Here is a 15,000-nt window from a genome sequence, read left to right as displayed (position 1 = left end):
GTTCACGTTACCAATATACGGGTCATGAGTGCCACTGCCATCTTCACGGGTATTGATCACAAACACGCCATTTGCTTTGCCAGTGTCCAGGGCTTTGTATGGACTGTTCTCGCCATTTTCATCCGTATTACAGCTGATGATGGGTGTGATGTTGGTACTGCATTTGAAGCCCCAGTCATGCAGAGCAGCGAACATTTCTTTGGGGTTCGGGAACTTGGCCTTACTATGAGTGAATGTGCGATAATTATTCTGCAAAAAATAATTTTGATAGTCATGCGGATACACGCACGGGGCGAACAAAGTATAGCGATGTTTCTCGTGACATGAGCAATTGTCATTAATATGCCAACCAGAACTCATAGTTGGCTGTTGAAACAATGACTTCTTTTGTTCCGTGGTTGGCAAACTTGAATATCAAAAGAAATGTGACGTCAATGCTTGTAAACAAGAAATATCGCTATAAACAAGAGAAAAATTGAGCGTTTATAACAGCACAACTTTATTTCTTGTAAACAATGCAAATGTACAACAATAAATCTTAAGACGCGTATAAGCTTTGAAGGACCGACTTTTAGGTCATTTTGAGCAGCTAAAAAGATTATTCGTTACATTTGCCACTGAAAAAGATCCTAAATGAAAGTTAACGCTTTTTTCCCCATGTGTTTTCAGGAGCTAGCGAAGAACTAGTGACAAATTGCTTGGAATCGACCAGAAGTTCCGAGAGGTTAGCTTCTTTGACATAACGCCACCATCACGCCACCAGCTTCGCCCAAGTTCTGATCACAGGCAAAACCTGGACAATGATCGCACTCCCCCCTCGGGATATAATCTTGTCAACAATAGCAGGGAAAAATTCGTTTGCTGCGTGCCCCTTGTGAACAGTAATGAAATTCAAGTAAATAAATAATGCAGTGTGCCAGAGTTGAACATTTTAATTAATGCAGGACCACGTGATCACAAATCAACCAATCACAATCGCCATCAGAGCAAGAGAAACAGAGGATGTTTAAAGTGGTACTATGAGCAAAAAATCAGTTAACTAAACACCAAGTAACCCAAGTTTTAAGGCTTGATTTGAAATAGACACCTGTTGCACTCAAATTAAACAGCGTTTGAATGAAAATCAAAGTTCAAAATTTTGCCATCCAGGATTTTGGCAAACACACTTTGAAAATTTGAAGAAAAAAAGGAAGTGATTTTTTTTAATCATAGTACCACTTTTAATCATAGTACCACTTAAACGATTTACTTTAATAATTCAAATCTTTATGCACTCTATTATGTTTGATTGCACCATTATTCCCACCTTTTATACTTAACGTTGGAACTTTTTTCCGTGGTAGAGACTTTTTATCAAGGAAATGTTTATTTCTACCTTACTAAGAGATAAACTATAGATCATTTTCACTGTCACGCAACTGTCACGCAACAAAAAAAGAAAAAATCTAAACCAGTCAATGGAAAAGGCCAAGAAAGTGAATTGTTACAAAAGACAAATACATAAACAACTTCTGAAAATTTCAAGCCGGAGTGGTGCACTATTTTTTAGTTATTGGCCGAAACGTTTCACGCAACGTTTAAGGGCTTTGTATGGAGATGCCATCTTTGTGTACCGAAAGTGTACACAAATATGGAAACCAACGAACACATTTGAAATTCTCTTTGCCATGAAAGCGGTTTCTTTCCACCCATGAACTTGTAGACATACACATCAACACAAATGTTTCAAATGTTGAAAGTTATAAGGAAAGGTATTTTTTTCAACCACACCGCAGCTGCCTTTGTGTCACGCGTGGTAAAAATTTAAAAATTCAAAAAGCTGTATTTTCAAAACGAAAAACTACGGTACTAAAAGCTTGTAAAAATAATTAATTCTAGATTATCTTCAAGGTAGTGAGGGTAAAAATTCCGAAAACCTCACGATTTTGATTTTAGAATTTAATAACGTCACGTGAAAACGATCTATTGTCATTTCAAAAAAAGTATATATGTTGCCGGAAATCCGTTCTCAGGTTGAGTCCGTCTTCACGGCCTAGGTTAAATTGGTGATCCGCATTTTACCTAGGTTGAATCCGCACTCAGATGAATTGAACACACTTTCCTTAGATCTAAATTGAGCATAGAGAAAAATTAGGGTCAGGTTAGGATTAGTTTTGGTTATTATACATGGATATCAATTGACTTACCATGCAAAAGTAAATGACGGTGAAAAGAACTGAGTTGGGTTGAGCATGTTCGTCGTTAGTAGTGTGGTGGTGAAGACACAGTGTCCGAGTTCGAGTACTGGTAAATACATAGAGCAGTTCTTTGTTTCCTTTTTATCTTATAATGTTGAGACTGAATGGATAAGTGTATGAATACAGAAACCAATAAGATGATACGGAACATTAATTAAGAGGATGTGTTGAGATGCGTAAGCCACAGCTTGAGGGGAGGTATAGTTGTTTTGAGTCCTTTTGTGGGGTTGAAAGCTGTTTTAACTATAGGTAGAGTGCATATTCAACCTATAGGTAAAATGAGGATTACCAATTTAACCTTCAAGGCAAAAACGGATTCAACCTGAGACCGGATTTGACCGACAAGATATACGTCTTTTTCATTCTCGAGCTAGATTACTAACAATCTATTGCATACCTGGTACAATACCTTTACCAACGAAAAAAGGCGCATTAATATTAAAAAGATGGCTTTTTGCCTCAAACAGAGAGATACTTGATACCAAATGATGAGAAGTTTCAGCGGGAGCACAGATACTCTCAAAAACAAAATGCCCGAGGTTTATCTGAGAGGGTGGGTGTCTTACCATGATTGCCATCGGTATTGATAACGATAATGGCTCCGACGATAAACAGGAAACTGTTACCTGTAAATCCACATCTACGTGAAGGCCATCGATGGGAATCCTCCACTGCCGGTATTTGAGTGCCACTTCCATCAATTTCCATTTTTCGTTGTAATTAGGACCATAACCACCTTGATGGTATCCAAACACGTGTTTAGGCTTAAGTTGCGTGCGTCCGGTCAGCTGTGTGAATTCGCTGAGCACTTCCGCCACGTGATCCCCTGCAAAGAAATAGTAGTCAAGCTCACCGTGAAGTGCTCCAAAGTAGTACTGGTCTCCCTGTCGGAAGTTTATGAAGGTCTGCGAGGTGTTGTCGACCAGGATGCCGTTAGCGTACGAAGGCCCAGCGAAAGCTCCGTCGGGACTCGGGTTGAACTCAATAAGGAACGGCGAAGAATGGTACAACGGAGAATTGGGATTCAGTGGTCCTTGAACTTCGCCCTCAGGCGTTTGATCAGGCGCAGTGTAACCAAAGTTGTCATAGTTAAAAAAGGTCATGGCAGCGCCAATTTTCTCGTTACCGCCAGCAAGCTGACCATAGAAGTGTTGCTTGGGGACACGGCGCTTATCAATCGTAGCACCTGCTTTCTCACCAAAGCCATAGTACTGAGCATTCATGGGGGCCATCTTGAATTGAGCAATTGCCTCGCCATATTGACGGTTGACGTAGACGAGGTTGTAGTCCGCGGGGTCGGCATGAACGAGCTGCCCTGAACGATACACCGATAGAGCGTACTTCTTCAAATTCACGCGCACCTATTGAGGAAAAGAATTATGAAAACTTAGCTGATAAATTACTTTTTCAGTTCAGTAACTGAAATTAGAGTAGGTTTAGGGGAGGTTTGGTCATCCCTCCCTTATTAATAGTCTGCTGCCTTATATTAGTGAGCTTGGATTTTTCATGTCATATTCTAAAGTAGACATTCTTTTGATTAACCAGACCAAACTAGACCGAATGTTTACTAACCTGGCCTCTAACTAGTTAGAAAAGATGTAGTTTGTAGTTTGCATTTACTTGCGCTCACCTCTTAACAAAAGATGTGGATTTAAATGATAATGACTTGGAGCGTCTAATTGTCCAAGTCAGTATTAATAAAGCAACGAAGCTCAGAGTTCCTGGTCGGCGCCTGGTATGTACCTCTAAGCTCTCCATCCGAACTTTTCAAAGCGTTTGAGAATGAGATTGACAAAATTGACGCTGAAATCAAGAAATGTATTTACTTGGAAATGTTAACTGGAGTCTGTTGCTCGAGGCAACAGCTAATGTTTCCACGCACTATCCAATCTAAAAAGAAATCGAAAAATCGGGCACCATGGATAACGAGGGAGTTGTTGCATAAAATGCGTATAATAGATCTCACTAACAAGATTGCAGTCTCTTCAGACGATTATGCCGTGTGGGAGAAATTTAAACGTGCCAGAAACCAGGCGAATATTTTCGCAGATGGAATCCGCGCAAAGTATGCAATCTTATTAACGAGTTACGTTCACGTAACAGCAGTACGTCGTCCATGATCCAATATTTGAAAAATCCAAGCTGATAACAGAACAATAAATACTTCGGACGATATCGCAGAAGCTTTCAATGAGCACTTCACAAATATTGCGCAAGTACTAGCCCAGGATGTTCCCGTTGCTGAAGAAAATCCCGAGTTTTATTTGTCGGCCACTGATAAATCGCTCTAGCTCTAAAACGCCTGGTGTCGGTGTTGCTCTTAATCCTTTGAGAAAAATTGAAAACAAAGACGCTGTTCTTGACATGATTCCTAGTAAGTTGATAAAAATGCCGGCTGCTCGCATTGTTGCACCCTCGCTTACCGCTGTATTCACAAGGTTCATCCTCAAGGGAATTTAGTACCCAACGCAATGGAAAATGGTCAGGGTCACCCCAGTCTTTAAAGAGGGTATAAAATCGGACCTCCACAATAATCGTCCCATTTCCGTAATGCCAGTAGTCTCGAACGTTTTTGAAGACAAATGTCTACGACCAACTTAAGCTACATCCAAATGATAATAAACCGTTATCAACTTGCCAGTCAGGGTTTTGCTCCTTACATAGTACCCTGACGGCTTTGCTTGAGGCGAAAAATAGCTGGTCTGTTAACATTGATAACAGTCTCCCGAACGAGGGTAGTTTTATTGAACTCAATAAGAAATTCAACACAATTGCTTATCACGACATCATTTTACGTAAGATGTCATACTTCCGGTGCTGACCAGCAAACTTATCAAGTGGCTTCGATCATACCTTAGTGACCAGACTAAAAGATCTATTGTCAATGGCAAACTGTCAAATGCCCGTACTGTTACTTGTGGCGTTAATCGCAAGGCAGCATACGGAGTCTTTGGGTTTTTTTTTTGTAATGTACATCAATGATCTTCGTGACTGCCTGGGGAAGTTCGCACCGTACCCACAATGTTTGTCGATGACACAGTTAAGTATAACTTTGTCTCCTAAGACATTTGTCAAGCTTAAACTAGCGATAGACCATAAACTCAATAACCTTTTAGGGTCTGACCCACCCACTTTGCATTGCGCGCATACATTACTTCAGTCGCCATTTTCAGACTGTCCAAAGTAATCTGCTTCCATCGGACATCATACAGCCCATATAATTCTGTTTTCCACCGAAAAATAAGCTATGTTTATTAGAATTAATTCTCTTTGATTGTTTGCGAATGAATGGCTCTTAAAGTCGAATGAAAATGGAATTGTTGTTGAACTATCTTCTCTCTCAATGGCAGCGAGGGCTACCTGGATTGAGATTTCCTCGAAGGCCAGCTGGTATTTAACAGATGGGACCTTCAAAATCAACGTTGTTTGTGGAAAATGGAGAAATAATTTCTTTTAGTACATTGCAAGGTACGACGAGTTGCGAATTTACCGATCATGCGGCTGTAAAATACTGTCATGCGCGACGTCCGCTGCCGGCAACATATTAACTAGAGCTTGATTTAACTAGAGCTCGATTTCGGCTTGAGTTCAGGGTATCCTCCCCGAGAAGAGACGGCTGGAGGTGTGGGCGATTGATTGTCTCTGAAGTAAATTTAAAATATACTTTGTGCAAAGTTAATAGCTGCGGGGAAATGGCATTAGAAATCCCAAAACATTGATTTTAACAAAACAGTAATAGGCCTTATTCACGATAGCGGCAATGTTGGTTTTCAAATTGTCATGCAAATTAGCCATGTCTAATGCTGGGGGGCAAACATTGGAAAAAAGGCAAATTGCGGAAAATCGGCTGGTCGAAATATTGAAATAACATTGATAAAAGTGCATTTTGGAATTTAGAGTTAATAGCCTTTTATAATAATTTTATATCTTTGATTGCCTTTGACATTTTATCATTATCTTCGTTATCTGCTCATTTTTCACTTAAGAAAACATCGAAATAACTTGTGTAATTATTCTATTTTACTACTTATATGAGAAGTATTCAATGAACGTGAAACAAATCATCTGTGTGGCTAAGATGTTCGTTAGAACCTCTCGAACTTGTGTCGTTTGCCCCCTCAGAAGTGTGTAGCTAATTTGCATGATAATAGCAAATCCAACATGGCGGCTATCGTGAAAAAGATCTATTATACAGGGCTCGCGGAGCGGATTTTCATGTGGGGGGGGGGGGGGGGGGGCTAATGCGAACGCGTTAGCATGAGCCCACTAAGGGAGACCAAAAGAACCATGGGGGTGAGGCTTGGCGTGAGAAAACAAAGCTTTTTTGGTCTCCCGGGACAATATGGCCGCCGTGTGACAAATAATGCAAGCTTGAGTATGTGGTTAAATGGTCATGTGAGTTTGAATTCAACCGGTGCATCATCAACAAAATCTTCGGTGGCTTCAGATCTCTCAGTCGGCCTCCTCAGCCCTCGCGTTCTGCCACCAATAAAGTCAGCAGTAATTTCAATTGACCTTGAGGAATTTTACTTGCTCGTACATTTAATAGCGCAGTCTGAGGAGAAATTGCAATAGCAATGGATTTGAAAGCAGAATTTTGCCATTGACGCCGACTGGAAAATTAGTGAAGTTTCCTAACTCAGGCGATAGAAAACGACACAATACCATTCTCCAGATTGTCGAACACTTTCCATTGTCGAAATCTTGGATGTTTCCTGCCTAAAAAGCACTGTAAAGCTCGAACACAGGCCGCGTCAAAGAATACCATCGCAGCTCCAGTTTGAATGATCCTCGAACATTTCCTTAAGAAAATAACTTATACCTGCTCGACTTTTGCAGGCGAGTTTCTGATTGGCGGAGATCAACTATGGCTCACCTAACGCGTCCAGTCGTGATTTCGGGAGTGAGCGCTGGCTCATTTCCGAAACAGCTGCTGGTAATCGAGCCTAGCAACACATGGCGTCTTAAGCGAATATTTGAATAAGTCTATCACAATCCGTACAAGCCTTCATATTTTGCAGGTTTATTTCATTTTTCTCTAACTAAAACTGCAGTTTGAAGAAGCAAGCTTGTGTGAGACATGTGTTTCATTTACAGGAAAACGATATTGTTGTTGGATGTAACATCCGCTCGAAGATTTGGTAAACTTCAAAAAAGGAAGTAATAGACATTTTTTATATCCCTGACTATATGGCGGCCATATTTTTCTTTGAAGTGCTCAACAATGTTCTTGCCCATATATGGAAGAATACGCTGCAAATTCCCGGACAACAACAACAAAGGCGCGCAATATAAATCGGGTGGGTCAATCAATTCAATCAAGTTATTATAGTCATTGCGAAGGAAGGGCTCGGCTACCCGAGTATCCCAGCCAGAGGCTCATGTATGAAACGCATGACAGTTAACCCATTGACTCCCAGGGGTTCCCCACTGACGAGTAAAATCGTCTGGCGTTAGACAGAGTAAAATACTAAGTCTGGCCGGTTTAGGCCGGTTTGGACGTCAAAGGGTTATTAGATTAGAAGGGACATAGTATTTCAGTGAGTGATCAATGGGGACACTGTGTTTCAGTGAGTGAATAATTATCCCTTTGACTGCCAGGGGTTCCCCATTGACGATTAAAATCATCTGGCGTTAGACAGAGTAAAATACTAAGTCTGGCTGGTTTAGGCCGGTTTGGACGTCAAAGGGTTATTAGATTAGAAGGGACATAGTATTTCAGTGAGTGATCAATGGGGACACAGTATTTCAGTGAGTGAATAATTATCCCTTTGACTGCCAGGGGTTCCCCATTGACGAGTAAAATCGTCTGGCGTTAGACAGAGTAAAATACTAAGTCTGGCCGGTTTAGGCCGGTTTGGACGTCAAAGGGTTATTAGATTAGAAGGGACATAGTATTTCAGTGAGTGATCAATGGGGACACAGTATTTCAGTGAGTGAATAATTATCCCTTTGACTGCCAGGGGTTCCCCATTGACGAGTAAAATCGTCTGGCGTTAGACAGAGTAAAATACTAAGTCTGGATGGTTTAGGCTGGTTTGGCCGTTCAAACGGTTCCAACATTGCACCAAAAAACAACCAACACTTTTGCAAAATTTGATTGCGAGGAACTAAGAACAAGAAACCAGTCTCGTTCGTCCAGCTAAACTACGCCATATTGACTTTTGCGGCCTGATGTGAGCATGCGTGTGCTCTACAACTGTTGAGGATAGTGTCCAAAAGGCTTCAACATCATTCAACGTTCTCGAGAACAAAGGAAAAGTTGAATTGATGTTGAATGAAAGTTTAAACCGATTTAAACTTGATTCAACATGCTTTCAACAAGCATTCAACATTTTTACGCATTTAACAATGTTGGACGACCTGTGTAAACGCACCGAACATTCATTCAACAAAGTGTTGAATGCATGTTGAAGAAAATGTCGAAACCGTTTAAAAGGGCCTTAATAGTTATAGATTTTCTATTCAATCAAACTAGGCGGCAAAAATCAGCCAGAGCAAATGTAAAAGACAAAAACCTTGAACATGCGACAATGAAATATTCACAAGGGTACCTTTTTCACTTTCTTCCTTCAGCGACATTCGTCTTTGATGCTTCAGCAAAAGCATTTGTTTGCTTTCACACTGGGAAGCGTTTAATTTAGAATAAGCCGACGAAACTTTCAGTTGCTGCTCAGTGGCTTTTTCACATCAACAATTACTGCTGTTGGGGTGTACGCTTTCGATGGGGATGAAACTAGACGCGTGTCTAGACTTGAGAACTCGTATACAAAATAAAATTTAAAGAAAAGTTGGCCGGCAAAAATAAATCGTGGATGGATTCCTCAAACGTGAAAACCTGGCTGCTATCTGCTATATTGTCTGTTCGGGTCTGTCATTTTACCGAGGAGGGATCTTGAGGTATATGGATATTTGTCTAGGTGACATTCGCTTCATGCGGAAATCTCAGTCAACTAGTTCAAAATATCATCATATTGGAGCGAGAAAAGTGACGGTTCTTTTACGACTTTGCCATCATGTATTAAGTGAATTTCTTCCTGGTAAAAGTCTCTAACTCAGTGCAGTAGGATGCAGTGGTTTCAGTCTGTTCTAAAAACCACCGGGCGTGGGAGGGGGAGGGGGGGGGGGGGGGGTTGTAAAAGGTGCGCACCGAGGACCACAAGTTCATCAGAAACTCTGGTTGACTGTCACGTGTTACCCTCGTAAGGACCTTTACCTTAACACTACGATTGTTGCAGTTCGTTTTGGGACTGTATGAGTAGCTTTTTGATTGATAAACTACAAAAAATACAAAATATCTCAGCAAGAGTAATTACAAAATCACCCTTTGATATGACCTCCAATCTCCTTTTGAGGGTGCTTATTGTGGGAAAAGCTGTCTCTTCGTCGCTAAAACAGAACGCTTTAATTGTGTACAAAACAATGAATGAACTTGCCCCGGAATATCTACAATTAAGGCCTTTTCACTCAATGCTATGCTGCCGATTATAATTGAGAAACCTTGAGCGGACTTTCTCTGCCCAAACCAAATACTAATTACCTTTGAGGGGCTTGTGTATGGGACTACTTTCCTCAAGACTAATGGCCGAGGCTCCGTCGGGCAGTTTGAACAAGTTATCAAGTAGGTATCTGACATATCGGATTCCCACACGGCAATCCTTTAAAAATGTAATTATTTTTTTTCTTTTAAATTTTACCGATGATTCTCCGTCTCTGAATGAAGTTTTACATTACAAAGATGTCTGCAAAGTTGTCACTGCAAACTGATCAAACAAATAAATTTCAGCATTTTACGGCGTTTATACAATTAATTTTGAGATAAAAACGAAGGGAGACTGGTTCCTCACCGAGTGATCGAAGACTGAACTGCTACTATGTGCAGGTGACGAGATAAGTTTAAGGGCACTCAACGAGGAAATTGATCGAAAAGCCTTTGAGAGACATTTATATGCTCCTTGTAATGTCTAAAGACTAATCAGAGAGATGTTTTTATCACAGAAGAATTTGATCTGTTCGGATATCTTAGCTCAAGTGTCCGAAAATTTTAGGGAGCGAAATCTTCATTTCAGAAATTGCTAGCTGAACGTTGCCTTCCAGGGAAACAAAGGAGACCAATGTCACGCATGCGCATTATCAATGGCAAATTCAATTTTATTTGCATTGTGATTGGTTGAAAACCTTCGAGACAGTCTTAGAACGCGGGAAGAAAAGATGTCGACGCTGTCGCTAGTTGTAGTTTTTATTGCATTCACTTTCAATGCTATCTGTGCACTTGTGGTACAAATACCGAAAGAAGATGGACAAAAGCTAGAAAGACCTCGGTAATTCCTTGTACTTGGGAAAGTCCTTTATCTCGGATGAAACGAAACATGCTTAGATCGGCTGTTTTAAAATGATGCGGTGTGCTCAGACTTGTCAAAGAATTGCGCGAAGTTGGAAAAATTTTGCCTTATTTACAACGCGTATGGTCATGATTGAATGTGCAAATCACAATATTGAATAATGTTACGTATTAAAGTAACTGGAACCGGCATTAAAATTTTCCGCTGTGGTTTTTTCACGTGGATACCCGCGCTTGAAGTGAATGCAAAACAAATTTGCCAGGTTGACGGGATTTGCTTATGGCGCGTCAGTGGTAAATGAGCTGGTAAACCGTTCAAAGGATGTCACAGCTTAAAATTTATCAATGAATGGAGTTAAGGTAAGTAACAGAAAAACATGACAGAAGAATTTCGTTTGTTCTCTCTTTGACGCGAATACATCCTATCCGGACGAAAGAGTCATTTTGCAAAATGTCAATCGGTTTACAGCTTTTTCTGTTTAAACCGAACTCGGTCATTAAGAGTACAGGACTTTTGTCTCCGACGTTCGTCCACGAAAAGCCGTCAACAGGTGATATTTTGTGAGCCAAAGATAAGGTCTGACCAGAGATACTCCCGGTAAAAGTGGCACAGCGAATACTGAACCCCGACGTTTCGACTTCTTCGTTTACCAAAGTGCTTTTCTTTGTCGACGAAACAGTGCTTGTTTTTTCCACCATCAAGTGTTATTTTCTCTGGACTAAGACATCAAAAGTCTCTGTACTGTTAATGTGTGATTTTCATACCGTCTGGACATTTTTTTGTCTTTTCTCCTCTTGAAATGTGAACTACAACCGTGTATATTTGACGCGCAACTGAAATTTTCTTACCCCAAATCAGACAATGGCGTCAGTGTTCACGTTACTTTCGGTCAAATCTCAGCAAATATGTCTTTGTCCAGCGATCGCCATTAGTATGGAACGCACATATTTGTGAAGAATCGAACTGCTTTGAAAGTTTTCCTTCAAAAGTGGCAGGGCGCACGAAAATGCCCTGTGAAAGTAAACCTAAATTTCATCGAAACTTGGCACTTTGTGATGCGTTGATTCAACTCTGGGTCAAATTCTTGAGATGCAATGCATTCTTAAATGCAATGTACTGCAAATAAGACTCTTGCTTTTATTGCAATAAATATTAGTCCCAGCTATTAAAAATTATACTTAATTACATAAAAAATGTTTAGTTAGTGTAGTAATATTTACAAATAAAAATGCCTGCTTACCACAACTTTGCACTGCACTTTTCGATTTGATAAATTTCTTACTTTAAATTTGAGGGAAACTGTAGTAATTGAAATTTTAAAGATATTTACAAACTGTATAGTAAAATTTACATGACAAGTAATTATTGTAAAATATAATAATTTTGTTCATGATGATTTACATGATAAGTAATTGTACATTATATTTTGTAAATAATGTATATTTTAAAATTTTCATTGCCTTGTGTGGCTGCCTTGCATGGGTGTGTGTGTCACTATTTGCACCTTTCTGCTTTTGGAATCCCATTTAATAAATAATACAAATATAACAATTCTTTAAACTTTGTACAGTGAATTATTTTACCTTTGACTGCACATTCAAGTTTTATGAGACATGTGACTGTGTGCAAGGAATGGCAGCAAAAATAAACAAAAACCAGGTCAATTAAATTTTTTGACACACAAAACAGCCATAATATTCAGGTATACCTTCTCTTCAATTTCTTCTGCAAGTTTTTTGCAGTTACTATAAGTTGCCATACACCAAGAATGAAGTAAAAAATAAATTTAATGAACACAAAATGGTGTGTGATGTTCCATCATCATAAATCAATGTATATTAATTACTTAACACTGTTGGAATCAATGTTAAATTTTATTGGGACATGTTAGTTATTAAATACTGGCTCAATTACTGATACGGTAATATTATTGACGTACTGTATTTAATAATATTATAATATAAATCCCTTTCACCCCTAAACCGGCCAAAACCGGCCATACTTGGTATTTTACTCTTCAATAGGGAACCCCCACGGGTCAATGGGTTAATTAATAGACTAAAAACATTTAAGATCAATGGCTGCACATTTTGTACACTTTCATCCTGATTTAGATAAATTTACTTTATTCTCTGCAGTGAGATAGTAACTTACCACAAAAGTGAGCAATGAATATGAATGAGCATGAACTGCCCACATCGAAATTAATGAGTAGTTAATATTGTATCAGGGTTCTACCACAAAGTCTCCTTTGCCTTTAATTGTCCTTTTAATTTTAAATATTGCACAGAAGACAAGACCTACTTTATGTATTTCCAGACATCCCAATTTTAATTGTACATTTAATGTGGGTGCAATTTTACATCTTCAAATGGTCAAGTGAAATTTTTACCTCCCCAAAGAGAACTCATTCAGAAAAGTCTGATGGCAGTGACCACATCATTCGTCACTATTGTATAGATTTCTTAAGAACATCAACATCACTTTTGAATAATTCGCTGGTAGCATAAATGATGAAAACAATGAATGATTACTATGGCTAGACTTAATGGAGTTACCATAGATCAAGGACAGAATTATCCAATAAACTAATAAACTGAAACTTCATTATTGACTCATTTTAGCATATATTATCAAACATGCCTTCATGATCAGTTGATGTATCTAAGAATAATGTTTTGGTTCCGTTAAATGAAAGTTCTTGAAATTTTTAAGGTAGTGTATCTTGAGAGTGTTTGCACATGAGATAAATGCAGTGAACCAGGTTGGCCTCAGACACATACACAAAATAGCGGCTGGTATTAAATTTCTGTCGACGTATATGTTGAGATAAGATGTTCTTTCAAAGGACTGAGGACATCTCATAACTCTAAACGATCAATGAAAGAAAGTGAATGAAGTGACATACTTCCTTCCAGCGCTGCATTCAAGTTGGATATATCGAAGCCTGCGAGCTCGAGGGATATATTTCGCAACAACGTTAGATAGCACTCCCTTCCCAACAAAGGAATCTGGCCTTTGCTCGGGTCTTTTCGCACTTTGAGCATTTGTTGTTCACTTAAATGGAGAAGTAAAGCTAAAAAGTATAAAAGGTGACTCGAAGCAACTTCAGAGGCGTTGCTTCCCCGAGCAGACTAAAAGGGCTGCTTACAAGAAGCGTAACGAAAGAAAAATTCCCACCGACTAAAATGCCCCTTGCAGAATCTTTCCCTGTCACGTAAACTATAAATGACCACCTTCAACTGGCAGAAGCTATATAGAACGATCGAAGAAGCACAGGTTGAAATCACCGCTTCGAAAGCCATCTTTGTTTATATTACAGCGCGCGGTTGGAAAACTGGATACTACAATTTTCAACAGCCAATCAGACAAAAGTCTCCTTTGTTTTCCAGGGAACCATTTGCTCACCCGAAACTGCTTTTAAGTGCCAAGAATTGCAAAACTATCCTTTCCGAAAACGTAAGGGAATACTTTTCCCTGGTTGCCGAATCTTTTAGGTGATGTTTTAGTAAAGAAATCTATAGCTGTTTGGCAACGTACAACCGAAATTCTTAGAACAGTTTGACTCTCCCGAACACAGATTTCACCGAAGATTATCGTTGGGTGCCCCTGTAAGTTAAACTGTTTTTCTTCTCTACCGAACTCTTTCCCAGAATAAGAAAGCTAAAAGGTTTCCAGACGGAGCACATAATTTCCATAACGTCTTCCTAAAAGTGAAAAGTTCCCATCCCCTACTACCTGTTACCGTACAAACGCACCTCGATCCTGTCAGTTTTGATGCACAAGTACTCTCCCACTTCGTCTACTTTAATCTCCGCTGCTTCAATCCGCTCAACTTCCGTTGCAGGCGAGCGGGTCTTCACGTAAGGCGCCTCTCGATCAGGATTGAAGCGAACGCGGAAGGTAGTGTGAGACATGAAGTAGATGTAAACCTTCAGACCACCGTCAAGAAAAAGGGTGAATTTATCTACAATTCCTTCCTCCTCTTGAGTCCATTTAGTCACCCTTCCCACGGTGATCCAGTTAAGGCGTGACTCTGGTGTGAACTCATCTGGTTGCACGTAATCGTACGGCATCGTTCCTCAGTGTTTTGAGATTTTACGTAAAAATGTTTCTGCTTTCTTTCTGGCCTCAGCTACTGTCAAAATAAATAATGGTAGAGACGTGTCAGTTTGTCGGACTTCAGGAGTGATCCATCGCTTCATTGCTGCAGACTGCTACAGCTCTGTCTCGTATGATCAAGGTATGACCACACTCAATTTCAACGAATGATTGGTAAATCCAAATGCTGGCGGTATATACCAAAGGATCAGTTGCTATGGCTCTTATAAATGTCTTACGTTTTCTCACAGATCTATTCCTGTGAGGTTATGAATGCGTTAATTCATTGCGTTAGTTGTTAGTTGTTGGTAGTTGACCGC

The 15,000-nt window shown here is 39.7% G+C and overlaps 1 protein-coding gene across 1 annotated transcript in view; it reads right to left on the bottom strand.

Moving 5' to 3' along the window:
• Positions 1-15,000, bottom strand: part of LOC138008596 (alpha-glucosidase 2-like) — a 29,806-nt gene that overhangs the window by 5,858 nt on the left and 8,948 nt on the right. Inside the window, exons 2-4 of the mRNA XM_068855924.1 lie at positions 14,338-14,717; positions 2,864-3,598; positions 1-249 (exon numbers count right to left, since the gene is read on the bottom strand). The exon at positions 1-249 is cut by the window's left edge and continues 221 nt beyond it. Coding sequence (XP_068712025.1) covers positions 1-249; positions 2,864-3,598; positions 14,338-14,655 — 1,302 coding nt within the window. The 5' untranslated portion in view covers positions 14,656-14,717. The remainder of the gene's footprint in view (positions 250-2,863; positions 3,599-14,337; positions 14,718-15,000) is intronic.

This window comes from Montipora foliosa, chromosome 1 (genome assembly GCF_036669935.1).
Source record: "Montipora foliosa isolate CH-2021 chromosome 1, ASM3666993v2, whole genome shotgun sequence".
Taxonomy (NCBI): Eukaryota; Metazoa; Cnidaria; class Anthozoa; order Scleractinia; family Acroporidae; genus Montipora; species Montipora foliosa.
This window is presented reverse-complemented; position numbering and strand designations above follow the sequence as displayed.